The 23,184-nt window shown below is 37.9% G+C and overlaps 1 protein-coding gene across 2 annotated transcripts in view; it reads left to right on the forward strand.

The window, feature by feature from the left end:
• LOC106877476 (uncharacterized) overlaps positions 1-23,184 on the forward strand; it is a 123,822-nt gene that overhangs the window by 43,744 nt on the left and 56,894 nt on the right. For both annotated transcript variants that reach the window (XM_089342873.1, XM_089342872.1), the window contains exon 2: positions 1,405-3,306. In XM_089342873.1, the coding sequence (XP_089198999.1) occupies positions 1,721-3,306 (1,586 nt within the window). In that variant the 5' untranslated portion in view covers positions 1,405-1,720. The remainder of the gene's footprint in view (positions 1-1,404; positions 3,307-23,184) is intronic.

Genomic DNA, 23,184 nt, shown 5'->3' on the forward strand with positions numbered 1-23,184 from the left:
ATGGGAAGGATAACTTCCCTTGGCAAAAATAGACAGGACACAGATATGTGTCGATAAGCCAGCTGGAGGAGATGTTCTCCTGGGGCTAAAAGCAACAGTAACATCCACCCTTAGGGGTCAGCCACATTTAAATGGCAAATATACTTCACTTTATCGTGCAGTTACTGTTAACACCTCGTTCAGAGATTTAACATATATATATATATATATATATATATATAATATATATATATACATGTAATGATGATGATGATGCCATAAATATATATAAACACAAACACACACGTATATAAAATCTTTGAACAGATGTCTGTTGAATCAAGGCTGATTCAGAGCTAAACAAAGATAATGATGAGAATAACTACAGTAACAAGAACAGCAACATTATACAGTATTTGAGCAATAAAGTAGTAATTACATCAGCTTTACACTTTAATCTTCACGAATATTAAATCCATCCTCATAAGTCCTGGATGCTAGAGTTAACAGAGAAATACTGCTCTCCCTCCCTCACACACCCTCTCATTCTTTTTCCGGAAATCTCTTGGCTTCAACCCCACCACTCCCTCCATCTCTTCTCCTTCTTCCGACACTCTTCCAGTAATTTATCTCCCAGACATGTGAAAGTCGTGACCACAGTATTAAGTTACTGTAGCGTGGTCAACGTAATTTCTTTTTACTTCGACCAACAACATGAAGACTGCCACCACTGCAACAACCACCACCATCACACCAATAACAGTATCACCAACACTCACATCAACATCACCATCACCACTAACAGGAAACCACATACACACACACACACACACCATCATCCCAAACAATGTATATATAATGTGCACGCACACACACACACACACACACACTTATCAACATACATGGATGTACTTGAATGGTTGACAATACAGTCGTTTGATTTGAATCTATCTATTTATCAATCTATTAATCATTTGAATGACTGATTGATCTACTTTTGTGACCAAGTCAGCAACACTTTTATATATTCACTTTCTTTCTGTGTCTGTGTGGTGGTGAGGGTATGTATGTATGTGTGTGTATGTATGTATATAAGTATGTGTGTATGTATGTAGATATATATACACACACACACAAACACACACTCATTTATAGAAGTCCTTTATATAAGCCTGAACTTGCAGCCCTTTAGATTAACTCTTTGTCACCCCTCATTTCAATAGTGTTTCCTAACAGATTTCATGTTTAATTATTCATTTTCATAGAAGCAGACATAATCAATATAAAATTAATTACGTGTAATCCGATTTTTCCTCTGGTGCATGTTCCTTCCTGATCATTTTCTTTTCTTTCTCTCTCTTTTTCTTTCTTTCTTTAATATTTTAATTTTAAATTAATTTCAATTTTTCTTTCTTTAATTAACAGATGTCTGGTTGAACTTTTCTTGGCTTCCAACTCCAACCTCTTCCAAATCAGCGAACATTTCAATCAGAAGTTCCTTGTAACTAAAATTGAAAATCGAAGAGCGTGAACCTCAGTTCAAATTGAAACAGTTATGGTGGCCAATAATATAAGATTTATTACTGGTTCTTCGGAGACATATTTTTGCACCAAGTTCATGCAGATGCTGTACAGCTAGTGAAAGAAACCAACCAACCAATCAATCCCAAATACATAAAGCAGTCTGGTGTAGCATTTTTTAAAGCAGTTGTTTTGTCAAACCTATGCAAGGGCCTGTGTTATGTGGATGTCGGAGCCGTTTTTAACAGATATCAATGTTGCTCGGGTTAACAACTTCTCTCTATCCACAATCCCGCTGATTGCCACACCCGATTGGCGAAACGTATCAGACATCTGGTGGTGGTCCTGGAATGTCCATGTCTATACAGTTGCCCTCCTCTTTTACCTGCTCTCTACCTTCTGCATACTATCGTTGTTCCGTGGACGTAAGAGACTCAAAAAGAAAACATTTGGAGTCACTCTTTCCATTCTCTTTGCCATTGGTATATTCAGGGGAAGCTATTTTGTACTGGATCCATACGGAAGTAACAATCTGCTTCCTGTTGTGTTTAGACAACTTCTATTTGATATCACTTATCCATGCCTTACGACATCTTATAGTCTTGTCCAAATAATGATTTTGAGGATCACCAAGGTGGATGTAGGACCAACACGAATTGTAAACAAGCAATTCTTTTTATTTGTTACAACATTTTACTTTGTATGTCTCACTGTAGTTGACATTTCAACAGGGATCCACCATGACCTGCGACTCCTCCTTTTACTACCCAATGCTTTCTTCATCATTTGGTCCATTTATCTGAGCGTCACATTTATATACAATGGTTTCAAACTGACCCATTATGTTGCTGAGATTAAGAAGGCCAGGAAAGAGCTGAGTTCTTACAGTTTAGCAAAACGATCTTGTAGCCAAGAAAACATGCTGTCACGGTCAGCAACAACTCAACGCTTAACAAAACCACAGATACGCATCACTGATGAAGACAACCAGACTTACAGTATCGTTAGCGAAGATGAGTCTACCATGTCTGATTTAAATGAATTGGCTATTTTCAGTCCAGCTACAAACAAGGAGCTAAAAACAATGAGTGCTAAAGTAGGTTCCCTGTTGGACAGTCGGTTACTGTTGAAGGCTCAGACAGCTGACTTCCAGCTCTTAGCTGAGGACTCGGTTGCAACAGAAACAACTCTTGCTGATTCCACCTGTCAGGAGTTAAATGATGCAAAAAATGGGGATTTCGTGAATTTACAATACTTAATGAATGAGAACTGTTCAATGCTTCACAACAGTGACCTCTATTTAGAGGAGACACTGGATGAAACAGAATTCAAAGAGAGGAGGAATTCAGTCAGGTCAAACTGGTGCAATATTTCGGCAATTCTACCACACACAACAACATCAACAGACATCACAGATTGTGATGAAAGTTATTTGGTAGACAACGGCTACATGGCAGATACAGAAGTACCAACGTCTTGTCCTAGAAGTAAAAAACATAAAAACAAACGCAAATGTTCAGTTGACCCATCGGAATCACGGGACGCTGATAGCCTGGAGACGCCTCTATCGATAGCCACGTCTTGGCACCCTAAACTCATGGTTTCAAGCCCATCAACACTGAGTTTACATCGTATTCGTCAGAGCAGGATGCTTCACCGTGTGATGAGGCTCACATACAACACAACATTCTTGCTTATTGTCGCGTGTCTTTTTCAGCTTTACTCATTATTTGGGATCTATGGATTATTTTCACGAATAGCCAATCCTGATCCATGGCCCTGGCTTGTTTTTCAAACATTTTACAGGTATGTTCATGACTTACATGTCCAATATTTTCATGTTCATTGTTTCTATATTAACTGTTTAATAATTTGATTTTTTTCTATTTATGTCAACTGTTTCCATAACCAAGTCTTGTGTGCATGTGTGTGTGTGTGTGTGTGTGTGTGTGTTGTGTGTGTAAGTGCGCGTGTGCATGTGTGTGTCCCCAATAAGTTTTCATAAGGCAGAAAAATGGGTTAATATATAGTTTAATATCAGGTCAACAAAACAAAAAAAAAACAGTCTAATAGGTGTAAAAAAAATGTGTACAAAACAAATATGAAAACAAAAATTTGTGCAAACGAATGGGTGGGGGGAGGACATATATGTATGTTTGTGTGTCTGTGTTTGTTCCCCCAAACATCGCTTGACAACCGATGCTGGTGTGTTTACGTCCCCGTAACATAGTGGTTCGGCAAAAGTGACTGGTAGAATAAGTACAAGGCTTACAAAGAATAAGTCCTGGGGTCGATTTGCTCGACTAAAGGCGGTGCTCCAACATGGCCACAGTCAAATGACTGAAACAAGTAAGAAAGTAAAGAGTACTATCCGATTTCTCCTTCACTACTTCCAGGAAAATGGATATATATTAATGAAATTTTATAGAAATACCTTTCAAATGGTGATTACGGCCATAAAGAAATTTGTGGGGGAAATGTTTTCCAAAGAGGTGGGGAGAGGATTTTCGGAAAATTCACACGATCCGATTTTTTGGGGGTGGGGAGAAAAGTTTTTAAAAAATGGAGTTTTAGATCAGGAAGACCACATAAGTTCATTCTTTTTACTCACCCCATCCCTCCTCCAGACTGATTTTGGCCAATTTTTTGCCCTTAAAAACTATGGGAGAAGCCTTTTCAGTAAAAAAAAAAATTGTAAATATTTTCAGAGGAAAAGTGGGATTTAAGGGAGATTTGACTGTCATTTCTAGCACACCCCAAGACAACCCTCCCCATTTCTTTCTCACTCTTGCATGTATTGATGTTTTTCAATATTTTTCTTCCCATAAACACATTTATGCTATAAAAAAAAATGTGAAACTTTATGATTTTTTTTCAACCCTACTCCCTGCCCCTGTTTTATGTTTATAATTTAAAATATTGGAAAGCCTGAGGTCATTTCTAGCATTTATTCACAGTGATGTTTAAAAAATAGGTATGTAGAAGATAATTGATTTTAAATACTCTCTTTCACTCTTTTACTTGTTTCAGTCATTTGACTGTGGCCATGCTGGAGCACCACCTTTAGTCGAGCAAATCAACCCCAGGACTTATTCTTTGTAAGCCTAGTACTTATTCTATCGTTCTCTTTTGCCGAACCGCTAAGTTATGGGGATGTAAACACACTACTGTCGGTTGTCAAGCAATGTTTGGGGGAACAAACACAGACACACAAACATATACACACACAAACATATTCACACACATACATATATACGACAGGCTTCTTTCAGTTTCTGTCTACTAAATCCACTCACAAGGCTTTGGTCAGCCTGAGCCTATAGTAGAAGATACTTGCCTAAGGTGCCACGCAGTGGGAATGAACCCCGAACCATGTGGTTGGTAAGCAAGCTACTTACCACACAAGCACTCCTAGCATACTTCGCTGTTAGAAAATCTTTTCTTTTTTTCTTACACACACACGGCCTCGCTTAATTAAGGTGGGGTAAAAATTTAAATTACCACTTTTTGGGGGTCAACATACAGTTTGAGACCCAGTAATGAAAACAAAAAAAAACCCAGCCTACTAGTTGTAAAAGGGGTGGGGAAAGGAGTGTTGGAAAGTTCACGATCCGTGTTTTTTTTTGTCCCCTAATAACTTTCAGGACTTAGTTTAGAATCCAGTCACCAAAATGAAAAAAAACCAGTCTAATAGGCGCAAAAAAGTGTAGAAAACGAAAACAGAAAAGAAAAAATTGTGCAAACGAACGGGGGTGCGGTGGGGGAGAGGACTTTCAGAAAATTCACAAGATCCGATTTTTTCCCTCATAACTTTCAGGAAAATGGGTATCTTTCAATGAAATTTTACTGAAACACCTTTCAAACAGCATAGATTATGATTATAAAGAAATTTGTGGGGAAAATGTTTTCTTGAAAGTTATGAGGGAAAAAATTCAGATCATGTGAATTTTCCAAATGTCCTCTCCTCACCCACACCCTGTTCGTTTGAGCAAATTTTTGTTTTCATATTCACTTTCTACAGGGTTTGTTTTTTTTACACCCATTAAACTTTTTTTTTTTTTCTCGTTTTGCTGATCGGGCGCTAAACTAGATCCTGAAAGTTATGAGGGGAAAAAAATGGATCATGTTAACTTTCCAACACTCCTCTTCCCACTCCTTCAAGAAACATTTTCCGCACAAATTTCTTTATAATCGTAATTTATGCTGTTCGAAAGATGTTTCTGTAAAATTTCATTGAAAGAAATCCATTTTCCTAAAAGTTATGAGGGAAAAAATTGGATCATGTATATTTTCTAAAAGTCCTCTCCTCACCCAAACCCCATTCATTTGCACAAATTGCTGTTTTCATATTCGTTTTCTACTTGTTTTTTACACCTATTAAACTATTTTTTTTTTGTTTTGGTGACTGGATTCTAAACTACATCTTGAAGGTTATGAGGGGAAAAAAACGGATTGTGTGAACTTTCTGACAATCTTCTCCCCACCTCTTTGGAAAACATTTTCCCCACAAATTTCTTTATAATCATAATCTATGCTGTTTGAAAGGTGTTTCTGTAAAATTTCATTAAAAGATATCCATTTTCCTGAAAGTTATGAAGGGAAAAAAACAGAGCATGTGAATTTCCCAAAATCCTCTCCCCACCTCTTTGGAAAACATTTTCCCCACAAATTTCTTTATAATTGTAATCTATGCCATTTGAAAGGTATTTCTATAAAATTTCATCGATATATATCCAGTTTCCTGAAAGTTAGATCATGTGAATTTTCCTAAAGTCCCACCCCTGTTCTTTTGTGCAAATTTTTGTTTCCATATTCATTTTCTACACATTTATACGTTTTTTTTTTGTTTGTTTTGGTGACCAGGTGTTAAAATATATATTAACCGAAAAATGCAGGTACTCATATATCAGATAACAAAATGGGTATATTATTTATGATTATTTATGTACTATAATATTCCCATAATGAGCTAAGTAGCTAGTTCTAAAATCTCTAGAGATTTTAGAACTAGCTATTTTACTCCTTATGAGATCAGTGGCTGTCTGCCACTTCTTTGTTTATGTATTGTGAGTGAGAACGATTGGCTGCCATCTTTAGCAAGCAGGCATCCAGTATCAATGATGGGTAAAAACCCAGAAACCATGGTCTACTGGTCTTGCCAAGCTGGAGGGAAGTGATTCACTCCCTTACTCACAATATATTGGACACAGATTGTGTGTCATTAACCAGTTGGAAAATACATTTTCCTGGGGTTAAACTGTAGTAACAAAGTGATGTATAGAACAGCCATATTATAATGGCAAAAAAATATATTCTCATAACAGCCAATTTATGTTACTGAATGGTCTGATGATTATTAATTTACCTTTCCACTTCCGAAAGGTTTTCAGCATGAAACCACTTGGTAACATCAACAGTGATGAAGGTATATCAATATTGAATCTATACCCACACCACATACATTCCCATATATAAGAACTGACATGAATCAAAAAGATTACTCAATGTATAGGAGCATATATGCATTGATACAACCTGATTTATATGGTGTTACACATCTGAATTTGCAATAACTTCCAAGTAAAATATCTGTTATAATATCATTTGACAACTGTTTGGAAGAAGCCAAATATGAAAATCCAGTTATTGATATTCCAATAAATGCCAGGACTATTTACAATACACACATCTCTCTCGTTGTATGCAATACATATATATATATATAGATATATATATGTATATCTAGATAGATACGACCTTAGAGATTTCTGCCCTAGTAGACGTTTAAGAGGTAGACCACCCACAATTACCTCTATGGCTAGGAAGACCCCTATAGAGAGATGGAGTGCATGGACCAGAGCCATACGGACCCCCACTAATATCCACCAGGTAAAGAAAATGATCGCACATGCACTAGGAGCTAGTATAAAGGTCACCCTAAAAGGCCACACCTTTAAATTTAACAACAAATTATACGCCCAGGACGAGGGGGCAGCCATCGGTGTTAGTATCGCTGGTGATGTGGCCAATCTCTTCATGGTATGGTGGGACAGAAGGCTTAAGGAACGCCTGACACAGAACTCCATACTCGTGAATGTGTACTCTCGATATGTCGATGATATCAACTTAGTGGTAAAGACACCCCCACAAGAGAGTACCCCTGAAATAGAAATAGAAACTAAGACTATGGAGAGCATCCAGCAAATAGCTAACTCCATCCACCAGAGTATTAAAGTTACGATAGACTACCCTACTAAACACCCTAACCATAGATTACCTGTATTAGATACTGAACTCTGGCTAGAAACTAAGAACAATAAAACCAGAATCCTCCATTCACACTATACAAAACCTATGGCCTCCAAATACCTGATCCACCGGAACTCGGCTATTGCGGACAATGCCAAATTCAACATATTGATGGCAGACCTCGTCAGAGTAATGCAAAATGTCTCCTGCATGTGCGACCCTACAGAATTAAAGAGACATATACAACATTTCGTCCACCGCATGCAGTTCTCAGGTTACCGCCATAAAGAAAGGATTAGAGTATACAAAGGAGCTATGAAGAAGTTTGAAACCATCAAACGCAACAATAGGAATGGGATTTGCCCACTCTATAGGAGCAAATCATGGAACACCATAGAAAGGACTAAGAAGAAAATAGGGAAGGCAAGCTCATGGTACGATAGCCACAAGTACCAGAGCGTCATGTTCGTCGACACCACCCCTAGAGGCGAACTGGCGTACCGCTTTAGAAGGGCCCTAGACAAACTTAAGCTAAGAATTAAGGTTGTTGAAAGGCCAGGCAACCCTATTAAATCCCTTATCAGTAGAACATACCCTTTCAGTAGAACCCCCTGCACTGATAGGAACTGTATCGTATGTAGATTTAGCCCACAAACGAACTGCAAAACCAGAAATGTGGTCTATAGTATAAGATGTACAGAGGGACGATGCAGAAATAAGACAATGACATATGTAGGCGAAACAGCAAGGAGCATAGGGGAGCGGGCAAACGAACATTGGAGGGAACTTAAGGAAGGGAAGAACTCATCAGTTCTGTACCAGCACGCTGAGTAAGAACATAGAGGCTCAATCAACAACATAGAAATTAAAATCTTATCTACACATAGCAGTGATGCAGCACTTAGACAAATTACTGAAGCTACACACATAATAGAAGAGAAACCTAGCCTGAATAGGAAACTAGAATGGAACACTAACACACACCACTAACAAACCACAAACCACAGCATGTGACAACATGTTACCCATAAACCAATAATAATATGAACAAAGTATAATACAATACATAGATAAACAAATGGAATTAAATACTACATACGTTAACAAAATTTAATTAAACACAAAAAAAAAACACACACACACACACATGAACAAATAAATAAATAAAAACAAATACAAACGAACACGTATTAACAGAGAATATAGGTGATACAGACACTCCCCATACACACATGCACTTACAAAAGACACAGACACATTGAAAGACACGCATGCGTAGACACATACAATAGGAATACAAAATACAAAATGGCTGATAGTTAGCAAGGTGAGACACACATAAGAAAGAAGGAAACAAAGGACCACTGATGAGGTCACAGAAGTGTGACGAAAGAACTCTGGCCGAAATAAGATTAAGATTAATGTAATATAAAGTAAATTAACACCAAATATACAGTTCGTGTGTTTTTATTGGCTAAACTGGTAATATGACCATCCCCAAGTACAACAATATATATATATATATATATATATATATATATATATATATATATATATATATATATATACATACAAGGTGCGATGGGTAAAATTGTTGCCATTTTATATTTTTAATTTCATGCATGTGCATTGTTTATTTTTGATTTTGTCAACTACACGGTATAGTAGGGTCAGTTGGGTACCGTCTGTGAGAAAAACAGCACCACTAGGCAAGGCACTCTACCAAAAATTTGGAAGTAATATGCTGTACTGCTTGGTATTCATACGAACATTTCAGAGTGTTTGGGTGTTAATCTGGGGACAGTACAGTCTAAGGACATGCACCAAGAGTGATAAAAATCAAACATCCAATCAACATCATGGTGTCTGGAGTGATCACTAGTGACGTTGATGTTATGCCTCCATTCATCTTCCCACACAACATCAGACTCAACACAGAGGATACATCAAGTGCCTGAAGGAGGTAGTGCTGCCCTGGGTCAACAGGGTGGCTACTGGAAGACCCTATGTCTGGCAACAGGACTCTGCACCATGCCACACAAGCAGGAGAACCCAGTCATGGTTGTCAAACAATTTCTATGACCACATCACTCCTAACGTCTGGCCACCTAACTCCCCACACTGCAACCCTCTTGATTATATGTAGGATGCAGTTGAGTGAGAGACCAACAAAACTCCTTGTAACACTAAAGATAAACTGAAGGCAAGGATTATGGCAGCATTCACCAACTTAAACAAGGAGACTGTCCAGAAGAGTTGCAGGAAATTCTGAAGCTGTATGGAGTCTGTGGTTGGAGCCAATGGCGATTTTATTGAATAAATTTACTCTTTAGTATTTCAAGATATTTTTATGTAATTTTGGTAAATATATCTGTTAAAATGAGATGTCAGTGTTATTTTCATTTTAGCATAATTTAGACAACAGTTTATTCACTGCACCCTGTACGTATATATATATATATATATATATATATATATATATTTTTATATATGACGTTGACCACTAACGTGGAGATTCAATGTGCTAGAAATAGATCACATCTTGTGTCTAATAAGACCTAAATTGTTCTCAATATGAAATATAGCGTGATACCAAAACGTAAGCAGGCAAGACATTTAAAATCACCGAAAAGGAACATTATTAAACAGGGACAGGTTTCGAATTTTAACAATCTTACCGACTGTCTATTTCTCTTCAGCCTGATTTGTAATGGAACCATAATCATCAGAACCCCATACAAAGTTGCCCACCGCCATAGGTGTGCGTGTATATGGTTCTGCTAATTACAGCTTAATGGTAAAATTCAAAAGTCTTCGTTTTGGCGCGCTAATTCCAGGAATATGTCTGCAGAGTATATATATATATATATATATATATATATATATATATATATATATATATTATATATATATATATATATATATATATATATATATATATATATATATATATATATATATATATATATATATATATATGTATGTATGTATGTATGTATGTGTGTATATATATATATATATATATATATATATATTGTATAAAAGATCATGGGTAAGGCCAAAACAATGCGAAGTAAATGCAAGTTAAATCACAAGAAAACAAATATGTGAATTAATGTAGACTTACCTTGTATTCAACATTTCGGGGTTATGACCCCATCCTCAAGAAATTGACGAATGTTGCCAATGTGCGTGTGTGTGAGGATGGATTCATAACCCCGAAATACTGAATACAAGGTAAGTCTATATTAATTGACATATTTGTTTTCTTGTGATTTAACTTGCATTTACTTCGCATTGTTTTGGCCTTACCCACGATCTTTTATACAATATATATATACATATGCACACACACACACACACACACACACACACATACACATTACATTTTTTATGCTTGTGTGTATAATTATGTGAGTACAGTCTCAGCACAGAAGTTGTATGTGATAATGAGGCTAAGGTAGAAGCGTTCTTGGAATACTCAGCCACCTACACATTAATATGAGCTGGTTGTTCAGTCGAATGGATAACTGGAACGTGCATAATTGAAACTGACAGAAAGATTGAGTTACATACATGGTGCTGTGTACCAATGCCAATGTGTCTATATATGTGTGTATACATGTCCTGGTGCATGTACGTCAACATTTGTGACTGTGCGAGTGTCTATGTATGTATATATGTATGTATGCATAATAATGTATGTGCAGTCAAACTCAATGCCAAGAATGTGCTTTATACATTGGACTGTTCATAAATAATTAATAACCATATGCATGTGTAAGTGTGCATGTGTGTCAGTGTGTGAATGTAGCATATCAATGAATTTTGTAACTGTCATGTATAACCATGTCATTCCAATACCAATATATCAATATATGGATATATGGATATATCGATATATTCATGTCTAGCAAGGAGGGATATAACATTTATATCAAGACTGTGAATTAATATATATATATATATAAATATGGTGGGGCGCGGACGTGTGTACCAATGTGGATCAAGTGGACTATAACTCAGAAAGATTTCTCAATATATGCAAATGTAGAATGGCAAAATTTCGTTCGTTAACAAGACAATACCTAACAACAGTGAGATGCACCTGTTCCAATATGAGATGCACCTATTCCAAAAATGAGAGTTTAATGGAACAACCTCATTTATAAACAATATAAAATAAGAAATCATCTCGGCAATAACATTAGCTTAAGATTTCTGATTAGAAGCAATAATACAAGCTGGGCAAAGGAATCGAACTACAAGTGGACAGATGTGGTAAGAAAAGAATTGTATTTTAAAGAGAAAGAAGCGGAGAGGTTAATGATTGTCCACATATGACAAATAAGGGAGAAAGTTATGAGTGGAGAGGTCTGTTTATATGTGGGGTTATCAGTTTAAAATATTGACAAAAACATAACCACTAGGCTTGTGGCTTAGGGGTTAGGGTGTTGCACTCATGATTGCAAAATCATGATTTTGATTCCCAGACCAGGCAGTGCATTGTATTCTTAAGCAAAACACTCCATTTAATTTTGCTCTTATCTACTCAACTGTAAAGGGGTAACTTTGCAATGGACCAGCATCCTGTTCAAGGGGAATGTTGTGATCTCGGTCACTTGTATGCCATGGGAACTGGGTAACTGACCCTCCGAGTCCTAGGACTTGAGACAGTAACGTCTGAGGTTGATAATGATGATGAGGATGATGATGATGTCTGGATAAATAAATTACAAGAAATTTAGACAGTAACAGTAATGATTATATGTTAAGACTGGCTCATATCTAGAAGGGGAAAAATAAGTTTTCACTTCAAATGTAGAGAAAATAGCTTATATATATATATATATATATATATATATATATATATATATATATATATATATATATATATATACACACACACAGACACACAGACCAAATTAAGTTCAAGACTGATGATGACAGTTCTGTTCCTTCATTAATTTATTTTTAACAAACAAAACTGTATAAAATTATTTTACTTTTTACAGTATATGCAGAATTTTTTTCTTTTGAATGATATAGGCATTATATATCTTTCTACAATTTGAATAATTTTAATGCACAATTAATTCAAGATGCGAGTTAATCACAAATTTACAGCACAAATGATCAATGAACAAAAATTTATTATTAGTATCCTGTTCCATAGCCATTATTTTCAATTACAGCCTTACAACGGCAGGACATGGAATTCAACAAATGAGCACAAAAAAATAACTTAGAACGTTCTGCCATATTTCTTCAATATATATATATATATATATATATACTTTATTTAAAAGCAGCAGAAATATAACAAAAGACTGTTACTCTGAGTTTCACGTTCCCGTTCCTCGGACAGTTTTGTTAGAAAATTTTCTAACAAAACTGTCCGATGAACAGGAACATGAAACTCAGAGTAACAGTCTTTTGTTATATTTCTGCTGCTTTTAAATAAAGCATATTACTCTACCTCTGGTATTTGAGTACTCTTTTTTCCACCTTGTTGCACATTTCATGTGCTTACTCCAGTATACATATATATATATATATATATATATATATATATATATATATATATATATATAGTAGATTGTTCCTATGGGGACAATCTACTAAGGGCAACAGACAAAAGTTGTGGTTGAAGCAAAGCCCCTGCCAGACCAAGGGTGATATGGTGGTGGAACAGTGACATTGACAAGGCCATAAAAGAGAAAAGACAGGCCTGGAAAGAGTGGAAAAGAGGGGTTGGTGGCAAAGAACCTTATCAGAAGGCTAAAGGGGAGGCTAGACGTCAGGTCTGTTTAGCTAGGGCAGAAGCAGAAAAGAACTTTGCTAAAGTCCTACAGTGTGAAGAACAGAGACTTGAAGTGTTTCAGATTACGAGACAGTGTGTCAGTGAGAATCAGGATATTGTAGGAGAGAAGTGTGAGCAGATGGGTAATAGCATGCTTGCACTTAATGATGTGGACAAGAAAGAGGTGTGGAAAAGTTACTATACAAGACTGTTGAATGTAGAAAATGAATGGGAAAAGGGGAATCTCCCTCATGTGAGCCCAACAGAGGGACTGGCTATCCTAGTGGACAGCAATGTGGTGGATAAAGCTATTAAAAACAAGAAAACTGGGAAAGCCCCTGGTCCATGCAGAATTTTAGCTGAGATGCTCAAAATATCCAGTAAAATAGGATACGATACGGGCTGATTATCCACATAGTTAATCAGGTCATTCAGGAAGATGTAATACCCAGTGATGGGCATAACAGCATAACTGTTAGCTGCTACAAGAGTGAGGGTGATGTTAGATAGAAGCAACTATAGAGGCATCAAACTTCTGGACCAGGTGATGAAAATTATAGAGAGTTGTTACCCAATTGATTAGGAGCAGAAGTAGGCTAGACAAAATGCAGTTCGGTTTTGTTTGAGGAAGGAGCACAACTGATACTGTTTTCATAGTCAGGCAATTTCTAGGGAAGTACTAAGCTAAGAATAAACCATTATACCTGGCATTCATTGATCTAGAGAAAGCTTTTAATAGAGTTGCCTGCTGTGTGACATAGTGGGTTCTGATGAAGCTAGGGATAGATGAGTGTCTGGTGAAAATTTTAAAAGGCCATGTACAAAGACACTGTCAGTAAGATGAGAGTTAACCACAAGTTCAGCAAAGAATTTGGTGTACAGGAAGGGGGTTCATCAAGGCTCAATCCTTAGTCCCCTCCTTTTCATCATTGTCCTCCAGGCCATAACAGAGGAATTCAAGACCAGCAGCCTCTGGAAACTACTATATGCCGATAATCTTGCCCTCATAACAGATTTCATATCAGAGCTAAACGAAAAATTCCTGTTGTGGAAGCAAAGTCTGGAATCTAAGGGCCTTAAGGTTAACTTAGCTAAGACTAAGGTCCTAGTAAGCAAGAAAACTGACAGGACCCTAACCCACTCAGGCAGGTGGCCCCGTTTGATTTGTAGAAAAGTTATAAACAGGAACTCCATATGGTGTACCCAGTATAAGCAATGGCCATACAAGAGATGCAGTGGGTTAATTGGAAGGTTATCAGAGAAGGTCGTTTTCATATGTGGAAGATGCATAAAGGCCATAAAAACTTTAGAGACTTGGGAAACTGGTTCTCTCAAATAACTAGGTGGTTCATTAGAAGTAGTAGATAATTTATGCTACCTAGGGAATCAAATTAGATGTGGGGAAGATGCATGGAGATAGCTAGAATAAGAATAGAATGGAGAAAATTCAGGGAGCTGTTACCTCTGTTGACCACGAAAGGTTTCTTTGTCTGAGTAAAAGGAAGATTGTATGATGCGTGTATATGGATAACAATTCTACATGGTAGTGAGACTTGGGACCTGAATGCAGAGGAGGTGCAAAGGCTAGAAAGGAATGCGGCTAGTGTGCTCCACACTGGATATGTAATGTAAGTGTATAAGTTCGGCAGAGTGCCAGTGTTCTGAGAGAGAAGTTAGGCATAAGAAGAATTGGTTGCTGTGTGCAAGAGAGAAGACTATGCTGGTTTGATCATGTGATGCAAATGGATGCCGACAGCTCCATAAAGAGGTAGCCAATCTCTCAAAGTGGATAGAACACATGGAAGTGGGAGACCCAGGAAAACATGGGATGAAGTACTGAAGAACGACCTCAGGAAGCTGAAACTTTCAGGTAAGATGACAAAGGACCAAGATACCTGGTGCCTTGCTGTACTCAAGAAGAGCCACAGCAGAAGTGTTAAGGGGTGATCCTTCTGGTGGTGTAAAGCACTTGTACTGGTGCCACATGAAAGCACCCATGTGGTGCCACACAAACGCACCCATGCAGCAGCACATAAAAGCACTTGTACAGCATCATGTAAAAGCACCCATGTGGGGCCACAGAAGCACCTGTGCAATACCATGTAAAAGCACCCAGCACATTCTGTAAACTGGTTGGTGTTGGGAAGGGCATCCAGCCGTAGTAGCCATGCCAAACCAGACGGGAGTCTGGTGCAGCCCTACCAGCTTGCTAGGTCTTGTCACACCATCCAACACATGCCAGCATGGACAACAGATGTTAAACGACAATGATGATAATGATGATGATATATATATATATATATATATATGTATATATTCACTTCTATTTATTTACCCATTATTACGCTAATTATATTCACATATTATCTATTACCCACTAAAACAACCAATAACCCCCTAATCTGGGCATATACCAATATTAGCCATAAAATAATATTCAATCTGATGTGATGATTCTAAAATACAACACTTAAAAACCTAATGATATATCTTTTTTCTACCCATCTGAAGAGATTTTTGCCTAATGTAATGATTTTATTAATTACTACTTAATCTATCAGGCCTAACCGAAACAACCATAAGGGACCATGTTTGATTTTGGCAGATAATAAATTTTTATTAAATGTTATATCTCTATTTTCTTACTTTCTTTTGAATGATTATAAACCATGATATATATATATATATATATATATATATATATATATATATATATATATATATATATATATACATATATATATATATATATACATATATATATATATATATATATATACATATATATATATATATATATACATATATATATATATATATATACATATATATATATATATACATATATATATATATATATATACATATATATATATATATACATATATATATATATACATATATATATATATACATATATATATATATATATACATATATATAAGAGAATGAATGGGAGAAAGAGAGCCTGCCTTATGTAGAGAATGAATGGGAGAAAGAGAGCCTGCCTTATGTCGACCCAATAGAGGGACCAGCTATCCGAGTTGATAGTACCAGGGTAGATAAAGCAATTAAGAGTATGAAGACCGGGAAAGCCCCCGGCCCATCAGGAATCACTGCAGAGATGCTCAAAATATCTGGCAGTGTTGGCTATAGCCTAGTCACCCGTATTACGAACCAGGTGATACACGAAGGAGTCATACCCTATGACTGGTGTAGCAGCATCATAGTCAACTGCTACAAAGGTAAAGGGGACGCTTTAGATACAAATAATTACAGAGGCATCAAGCTGTTAGATCAGGTTATGAAAGTTACAGAGAGGGTCATAGCCCAACTAATTAGGGAGCGAATCAATTTAGATGAGATGCAGTTTGGGTTCGTGCCAGGTAAAAGCACTACTGATGCCTTATTTCTAGTGAGACAGTTGCAAGAGAAATACCTAGCCAAGGATAAACCTCTGTACCTGGCTTTCGTTGACATGGAGAAAGCCTTTGACAGGGTCCCCCGATCCCTTATCTGGTGGTCAATGAGGAAACTTGGGATAGAAGAATGGCTAGTGAGAGCTGTGCGAGCCATGTACAGAGATGCGGCCAGTAAGGTGAGGGTTGGAAATGAGTACAGCAATGAATTCCGGGTAGAGGTAGGGGTCCACCAAGGTTCCGTCCTCAGCCCCCTATTATTTACCATAGTCCTCCAGGCAATCACAGAGGAGTTCAAGACAGGTTGCCCCTGGGAGCTCCTCTATGCTGATGACCTTGCCCTAATTGCGGAGTCACTATCAGAACTAGAGGAGAAGTTTCAGGTGTGGAAGCAAGGTCTAGAATTGAAGGGCCTTAGAGTCAACCTAGCTAAAACCAAAATCCTAATAAGTAGGAAGGTAGATAAAACACAAACCCCTTCAGGTAGATGGCCCTGCTCAGTATGTAGAAAAGGAGTAGGTAGTAACTCTATAAGATGTACCCGGTGCAAGCTATGGACACATAAGAGGTGCAGCAACATCAAAGGCAGGTTAACTAGCAAGTTAGTTTTTGTTTGTGGCAGATGTTCAGGTGCAATAAAGACTGCAAACAAACAGGAAACAACTTCTATCTCATTCCAGGGTGAAAAACTAGAGGTAGTCGATAGCTTCCGCTATCTGGGCGACCAAGTTAGTAGTGGGGGTGGGTGCGCTGAAAGTGTAGCTGCTAGAATAAGAATAGCCTGGGCAAAGTTTAGAGAGCTCTTACCCCTGCTGGCGACAAAGGGACTCTCACTCAGAGTAAAAGGCAGACTGTATGACGCATGCGTACGAACAACCATGCTACATGGCAGTGAAACATGGGCTGTAACTGCTGAGGACATACGTAAGCTCGCAAGGAATGAAGCCAGTATGCTCCGTTGGATGTGTAATGTCAATGTGAATACCCGTCAGAGTGTAAGTATCTTGAGAGAAAAGCTGAACATTAGAAGCATCAGTTGTGGCGTGCAAGAGAGACGATTGCGCTGGTATGGACATGTGGTGAGAATGGAGGAGGATAGCTGTGTGAAAAAGTGCCACACCCTAACAGTTGAGGGAACCCGTGGAAGAGGTAGGCCCAGGAAGACCTGGGCTGAGGTGGTGAGGCAAGACCTTCGTACATTGGGCCTCACCGAGGCGATGACTACGGACCGAGACCTTTGGAAATGGGCTGTGCGTGAGAAGACCCGGCAAGCCAAGTAAGATCGTTGCCAGTGCCCCTGGACTGGTTCTTGTGCGGGTGGCACATGAGATGCACCATTTTGAGCGTGGCCGTTGCCAGTACCGCCTGACTGGCTCCTGTAGGATTTTCGAGCGAGATCGTTGCCAGTGCCCCTGGACTGGCTTGTGCGGGTGGCACATAAAAGACACCATTTCGAGCGTGGCCGTTTTCGTGCGGGTGACACGTAAAAGCACCCACTACACTCTCTGAGTGGTTGGCGTTAGGAAGGGCATCCAGCTGTAGAAACTCTGCCAAATCAGACTGGAGCCTGGTGTTGCCATCCGGTTTCACCAGTCCTCAGTCAAATCGTCCAACCCATGCTAGCATGGAAAGCGGACGTTAAACGATGATGATGATGATGATGATGATATATATAAGTGAAGGCACATGGCTTAGTGGTTAGGGTGTCAGCACCATGATCGTAAGTTCGTGGTTTCAATTCTTGGACCGGGCGACGCGTTGTGTTCTTTGAGCAAAACACTTCAATTCCCGTTGCTCCAGTCCACTCAGCTGGCAAAAATGAGTAACGCTGCGATGGACTTGGGCCCCGTCCAGCTGGGGAACGCATACGTCATTGAAACCAGGAAACCGGGCCCATGAGCCTGGCTAGGCTTTAAAAGGGCGAATTTATTTTATTTATTTATATATATATATATCTGAGCCTTAGGGCTTTCAAGGCCAGTTTTTCCAGTTTTCATGATGACCAAATACACAACAATGCCCTTGAACAGGATGCTTGTCCATTACAGGGTTCAAGACCAGCAATTTGGAAGGGAAGGGTAAGTCAGTTACATCAGTCCCAGTATTTGACTAGTGGTACTTTATTTTATTGACCCCCAAAAAGATGAAAGGCAAAGATGATTTTGGCAGAATTTGAACTCAGAACATAACAAGCCAGAAGAAATCTCTCTATGCTTTTTGCCTGATGTGCAAAGGATTCTGCCAACTCACTGTTTTAGTTGTTTATATGGAATTTTATTATTGGTTTGTGGCAGGAAACTGTAAACATTGATTAGAGACTAGCTAATTATTGGAGATGTCAAGTGGCAGTAAACTGGAATAAACTAGAATAAGTTAGTATAAAGTGTAGACTAAGGCCTATTTGTGGAATTTTAATGAGATTATAGAGCATATATTAATGTGGTAGACACCACAGAAGACGAACAATTAGCTTCTTAAGTTTTTAATTGACAAAGAATAAAACAGAAGAAAGACAAGTTTCAAAAATAATTAACTATTTTGAGTATCATCAACAACTTGACTGCTACTTTATTTTAACGACTGAATTGGAATGAAAGGTGAAGTTGAATTTGGCAGGATTGGAACTCAGAATGTAAAGAGCAAAATCAAATATTACAAAGCACTTTGTCCAACACACTAACAATTCTATCAATCCACTACCCTTATGATGATGATGATGATGATGATGATAATTATTTCAAATGTTTGCCACAAGGGCAGCCTGGGGGAGGTGGGGATGAGTCAATTACATCGACCCCAGTGTTCAACTAGTACTTATTTTATCGACCCCAAAAAGATGAAAGACAATATCAATCTTGGCAGAATTTGAACTCAGAACGTAGAGACAGGTGAAATGCCAGTCCAGTGCGCTAACGATTCTGCCAGCTCACCACCTTGATCATGATGATAATAATAATCATTTCTGCTCTAGGCACAAGACCTGAAATTTGGGGGGAGGGGGATAGTCGATTACATCAACCCCAGTACTTAATTTATCGATCCCAAAAGAATGAAAGACAAAGTCGACCTTGATGGAATTTGAACTCAGAACATAGCAGAAGATGAAATACTGCTAAACATTTTGCGATGATGATGATGATGATAATAATAATCCTTTCTACTACAGACACTATTATAGGCACAAGACCTGAAATTTTGTGAGAGGAGGCTAGTTGAATACATCAACCCCAGTGACTGACTGGTACTTATTTCATCAACCCTGAAAGGATGAAAGACAACGTTGGCCTCAGCACAATTTGAATTCAGAACATAAAGAGAGACAAAATACCACTAAGCATTTTGTCAGGTGTGCTAACAATTCTACCAGCTCACCACCTTAATAATAATAATAATAATAATAATAATAATAATAATAATAATAATAATAATAATCATCATCATCATCATCATCACCACCACCACCACCATCACCATCATCATCATCATCATCATCATAATAATAATAATAATAATAATAATAATCCAGCAGATGACAACGTTTCTCTAAAAGAAATGGAAAAACTTTCAAAATACAAAGACCTGGAAATAGAGGTAACTCGAATGTGGAATCTAAAAACAGAAACAATTCCTATCATAGTAGGTGCCTTAGGTATAATAAAAAAAAATTCAGACAAATACATAACAAAAACACCAGGACTTACAAATATATATAACATACAGAAAATTGCACTACTGGGCACTGCACACATCCTACGCAAAACACTTTCAATACAGTAAACATAAGAGCACCACAGCAAACCACAGCACATACCCAAGGTGCACAGAGCTGCGCTCGGTAGTGAAGTGAAAGCACGTTATAAAAATAAAACTACTGAACAATAATAATAATAATAATGCCCTGATGCAGTACCAGGCAATGGCTCTCATGGTTTCTGATCTTAACTGATTGGAAGTGTTATCATGTACATGTTTTGTCTTGGTATAAAAGATGAAGCTACAACAAATATTCTGCTTAATACCACAGATTTGCTTGTCAGTTGTTTGACCTTAACCAGTTGAGCATGTCCCTTGGTGGCTGACAATATGTACATCTCTGATCACGAGCAGAAATAGTGGGGGAGCATCATAGCCATGTGTTGAGAGGAATTCTTTGGGGTTTGAATAATTCACCTTTGGAAACATGGGTGTTTTGTTCAACATTCTTAAACAACTTTTATTCAGGGACCTTTTGTGCGTGATGGGCTACTCGACCTGAAGAAAATTCTAACTGGGCCCCACTTGCAAGGTCATGTGCTGTTAATCGTGATATGAGATCACCATGTTGCGCGCATATGCTTGTGATGCATGTGCCTAGTGTACCCTCATCAGACGGGTAGTCATGATGGGTATATTGGGCTTCATATATTTTACCCCAGTGTCACTTTGATGGCATGCACTGCTAGTGTTAGGAATATAAATTGTGACTAAGGTTTGGTGAAAGATTTTAATTCAAAACTTACAGAAACAAGACATTTGTATTACAAAGCCAGACGCGAGCCGGGTTGGTATCGAAAGGGTTAATATGAATACTCGGGTTTTAAGCCATCAAGCTGGCAGAATCATTAGCACACCAAGCAAAATGCTTAGTGGCATTTTATTTGTCTTTATGTTCTGAGTTCAAATTCAGCTGAGGTTGAATTTGCCTTTCATCCTTACAGGATTGATAAAATAAGTACCAGATGTGCATTGGGATTGATGTTATCAATTTCTCCTTCCTTTGAAATTGCTGGTCTTGTGCCAAAATTTGAAACCAGTTTGAATACTTAGGGGCAAGCTGGCAGAATGATTAGCACATTGGTTAAAATACTTAGTGGTATTTCATCTGTCTTTTTACTTTCTGAGCTTAAATTTCACCAAGGTCAACTTAGCTTTTCATCCTCTTGGGGTTGATAAAACTACATACCAATCAAGTACTTGGGTCAATGTAATTGACTTTCCCCTCCCCTTAAAAACTGCTGGCACTGTGACAAAATTTGAAACCAATATTAATATGAATACTAATTATTCAAATTACTTCATATTAATCGTATTATGAAATGTTCACAGTAACAACAACAAAACACTAACAACTACAACAACAACAACAATAATAATAATTACATTGATAATGATAGTAATTATTGTTGTTGTTATTGTGAAATAACGATTTCCTTTGATTTCCCTGGCTATTGATTTCTTTGGCCAGAAAATATTAATATCAAAAACAAATAGCACCATAACCACACCCACCCACCCACCCACCCACACACACACACACACACACACACACACACACACACACACACACACACACACTGTCTCCTTCTTTGGATGTCTGTCGTATGGAAGTTGATGACAGTGACTTCCTTTCTTTGGAATTCATTTATGATTGCCGTCAGATGTGATTTCCATCAATATAAAATGGTTTTTAACGAGAGAGAGAGAGAGAGAGAGAGGGGGGGGGAATCTGAAATGACCAGAGGACTTCAAGGGAAGGAAACAAACGCGACCCCTCTCTAACCTTCCACTTCCCTCTCCGTTCCTTCTCCTTCCTTTCTACTTTGTAATTGTGTGTGTTTAAGAGCGAATAATGGGGGGAGAGAGGGGATAAAAGGGAGAGAGAGAAAGAGAGGTGGATGAGAGAAAGAGAGGTGGATGAGAGAAAGAGGGAGAAGGTAATGTGGATGATAGAGTGGGTTACTAGTTAGTCATCGACAGAGGGTGTTGGGCACACACGGTTGTGAACTGTTTCTACAGTGACCCCCCCCCCCCAACCACAGCTGCTTCCACAATCATTATTCCTACCACCACCATCATTCAATTGTACTCTTCTGTATTCTTACATATAAGGGGGAAAAAAGTACTTTGATTCCTTCATATTTCTTTATTACACTTAACAGTTTTTTTGCTTGCTCCTAGACCCACTGTTGTTACTTCATAGTAGTTATCTATTCATATCAGCCCCTGTCCTTCCCTATGTGCAGGGTAGGTACAATATCTGTATCAGCTTGGATGGTGGCTTAGGAATGTTGTTAGTAGTTTCCTCATAGTTAATCTGTTGAAGCTCTTTGATTCACTCAAATGATTCTGCCAGCTTGAGCATGAAAAAAAGGATGTTAAATGACGACAATAATGTGTGCGTGTGTGTGTGTGTGTGTGTGTGTGTGTGTGTGTGTGTGTGTGTGTGTGCGTGTA

Source organism: Octopus bimaculoides, chromosome 26, assembly GCF_046866305.1.
Source record: "Octopus bimaculoides isolate indiv1 chromosome 26, ASM4686630v1, whole genome shotgun sequence".
NCBI classification, from domain to species: domain Eukaryota; kingdom Metazoa; phylum Mollusca; class Cephalopoda; order Octopoda; family Octopodidae; genus Octopus; species Octopus bimaculoides.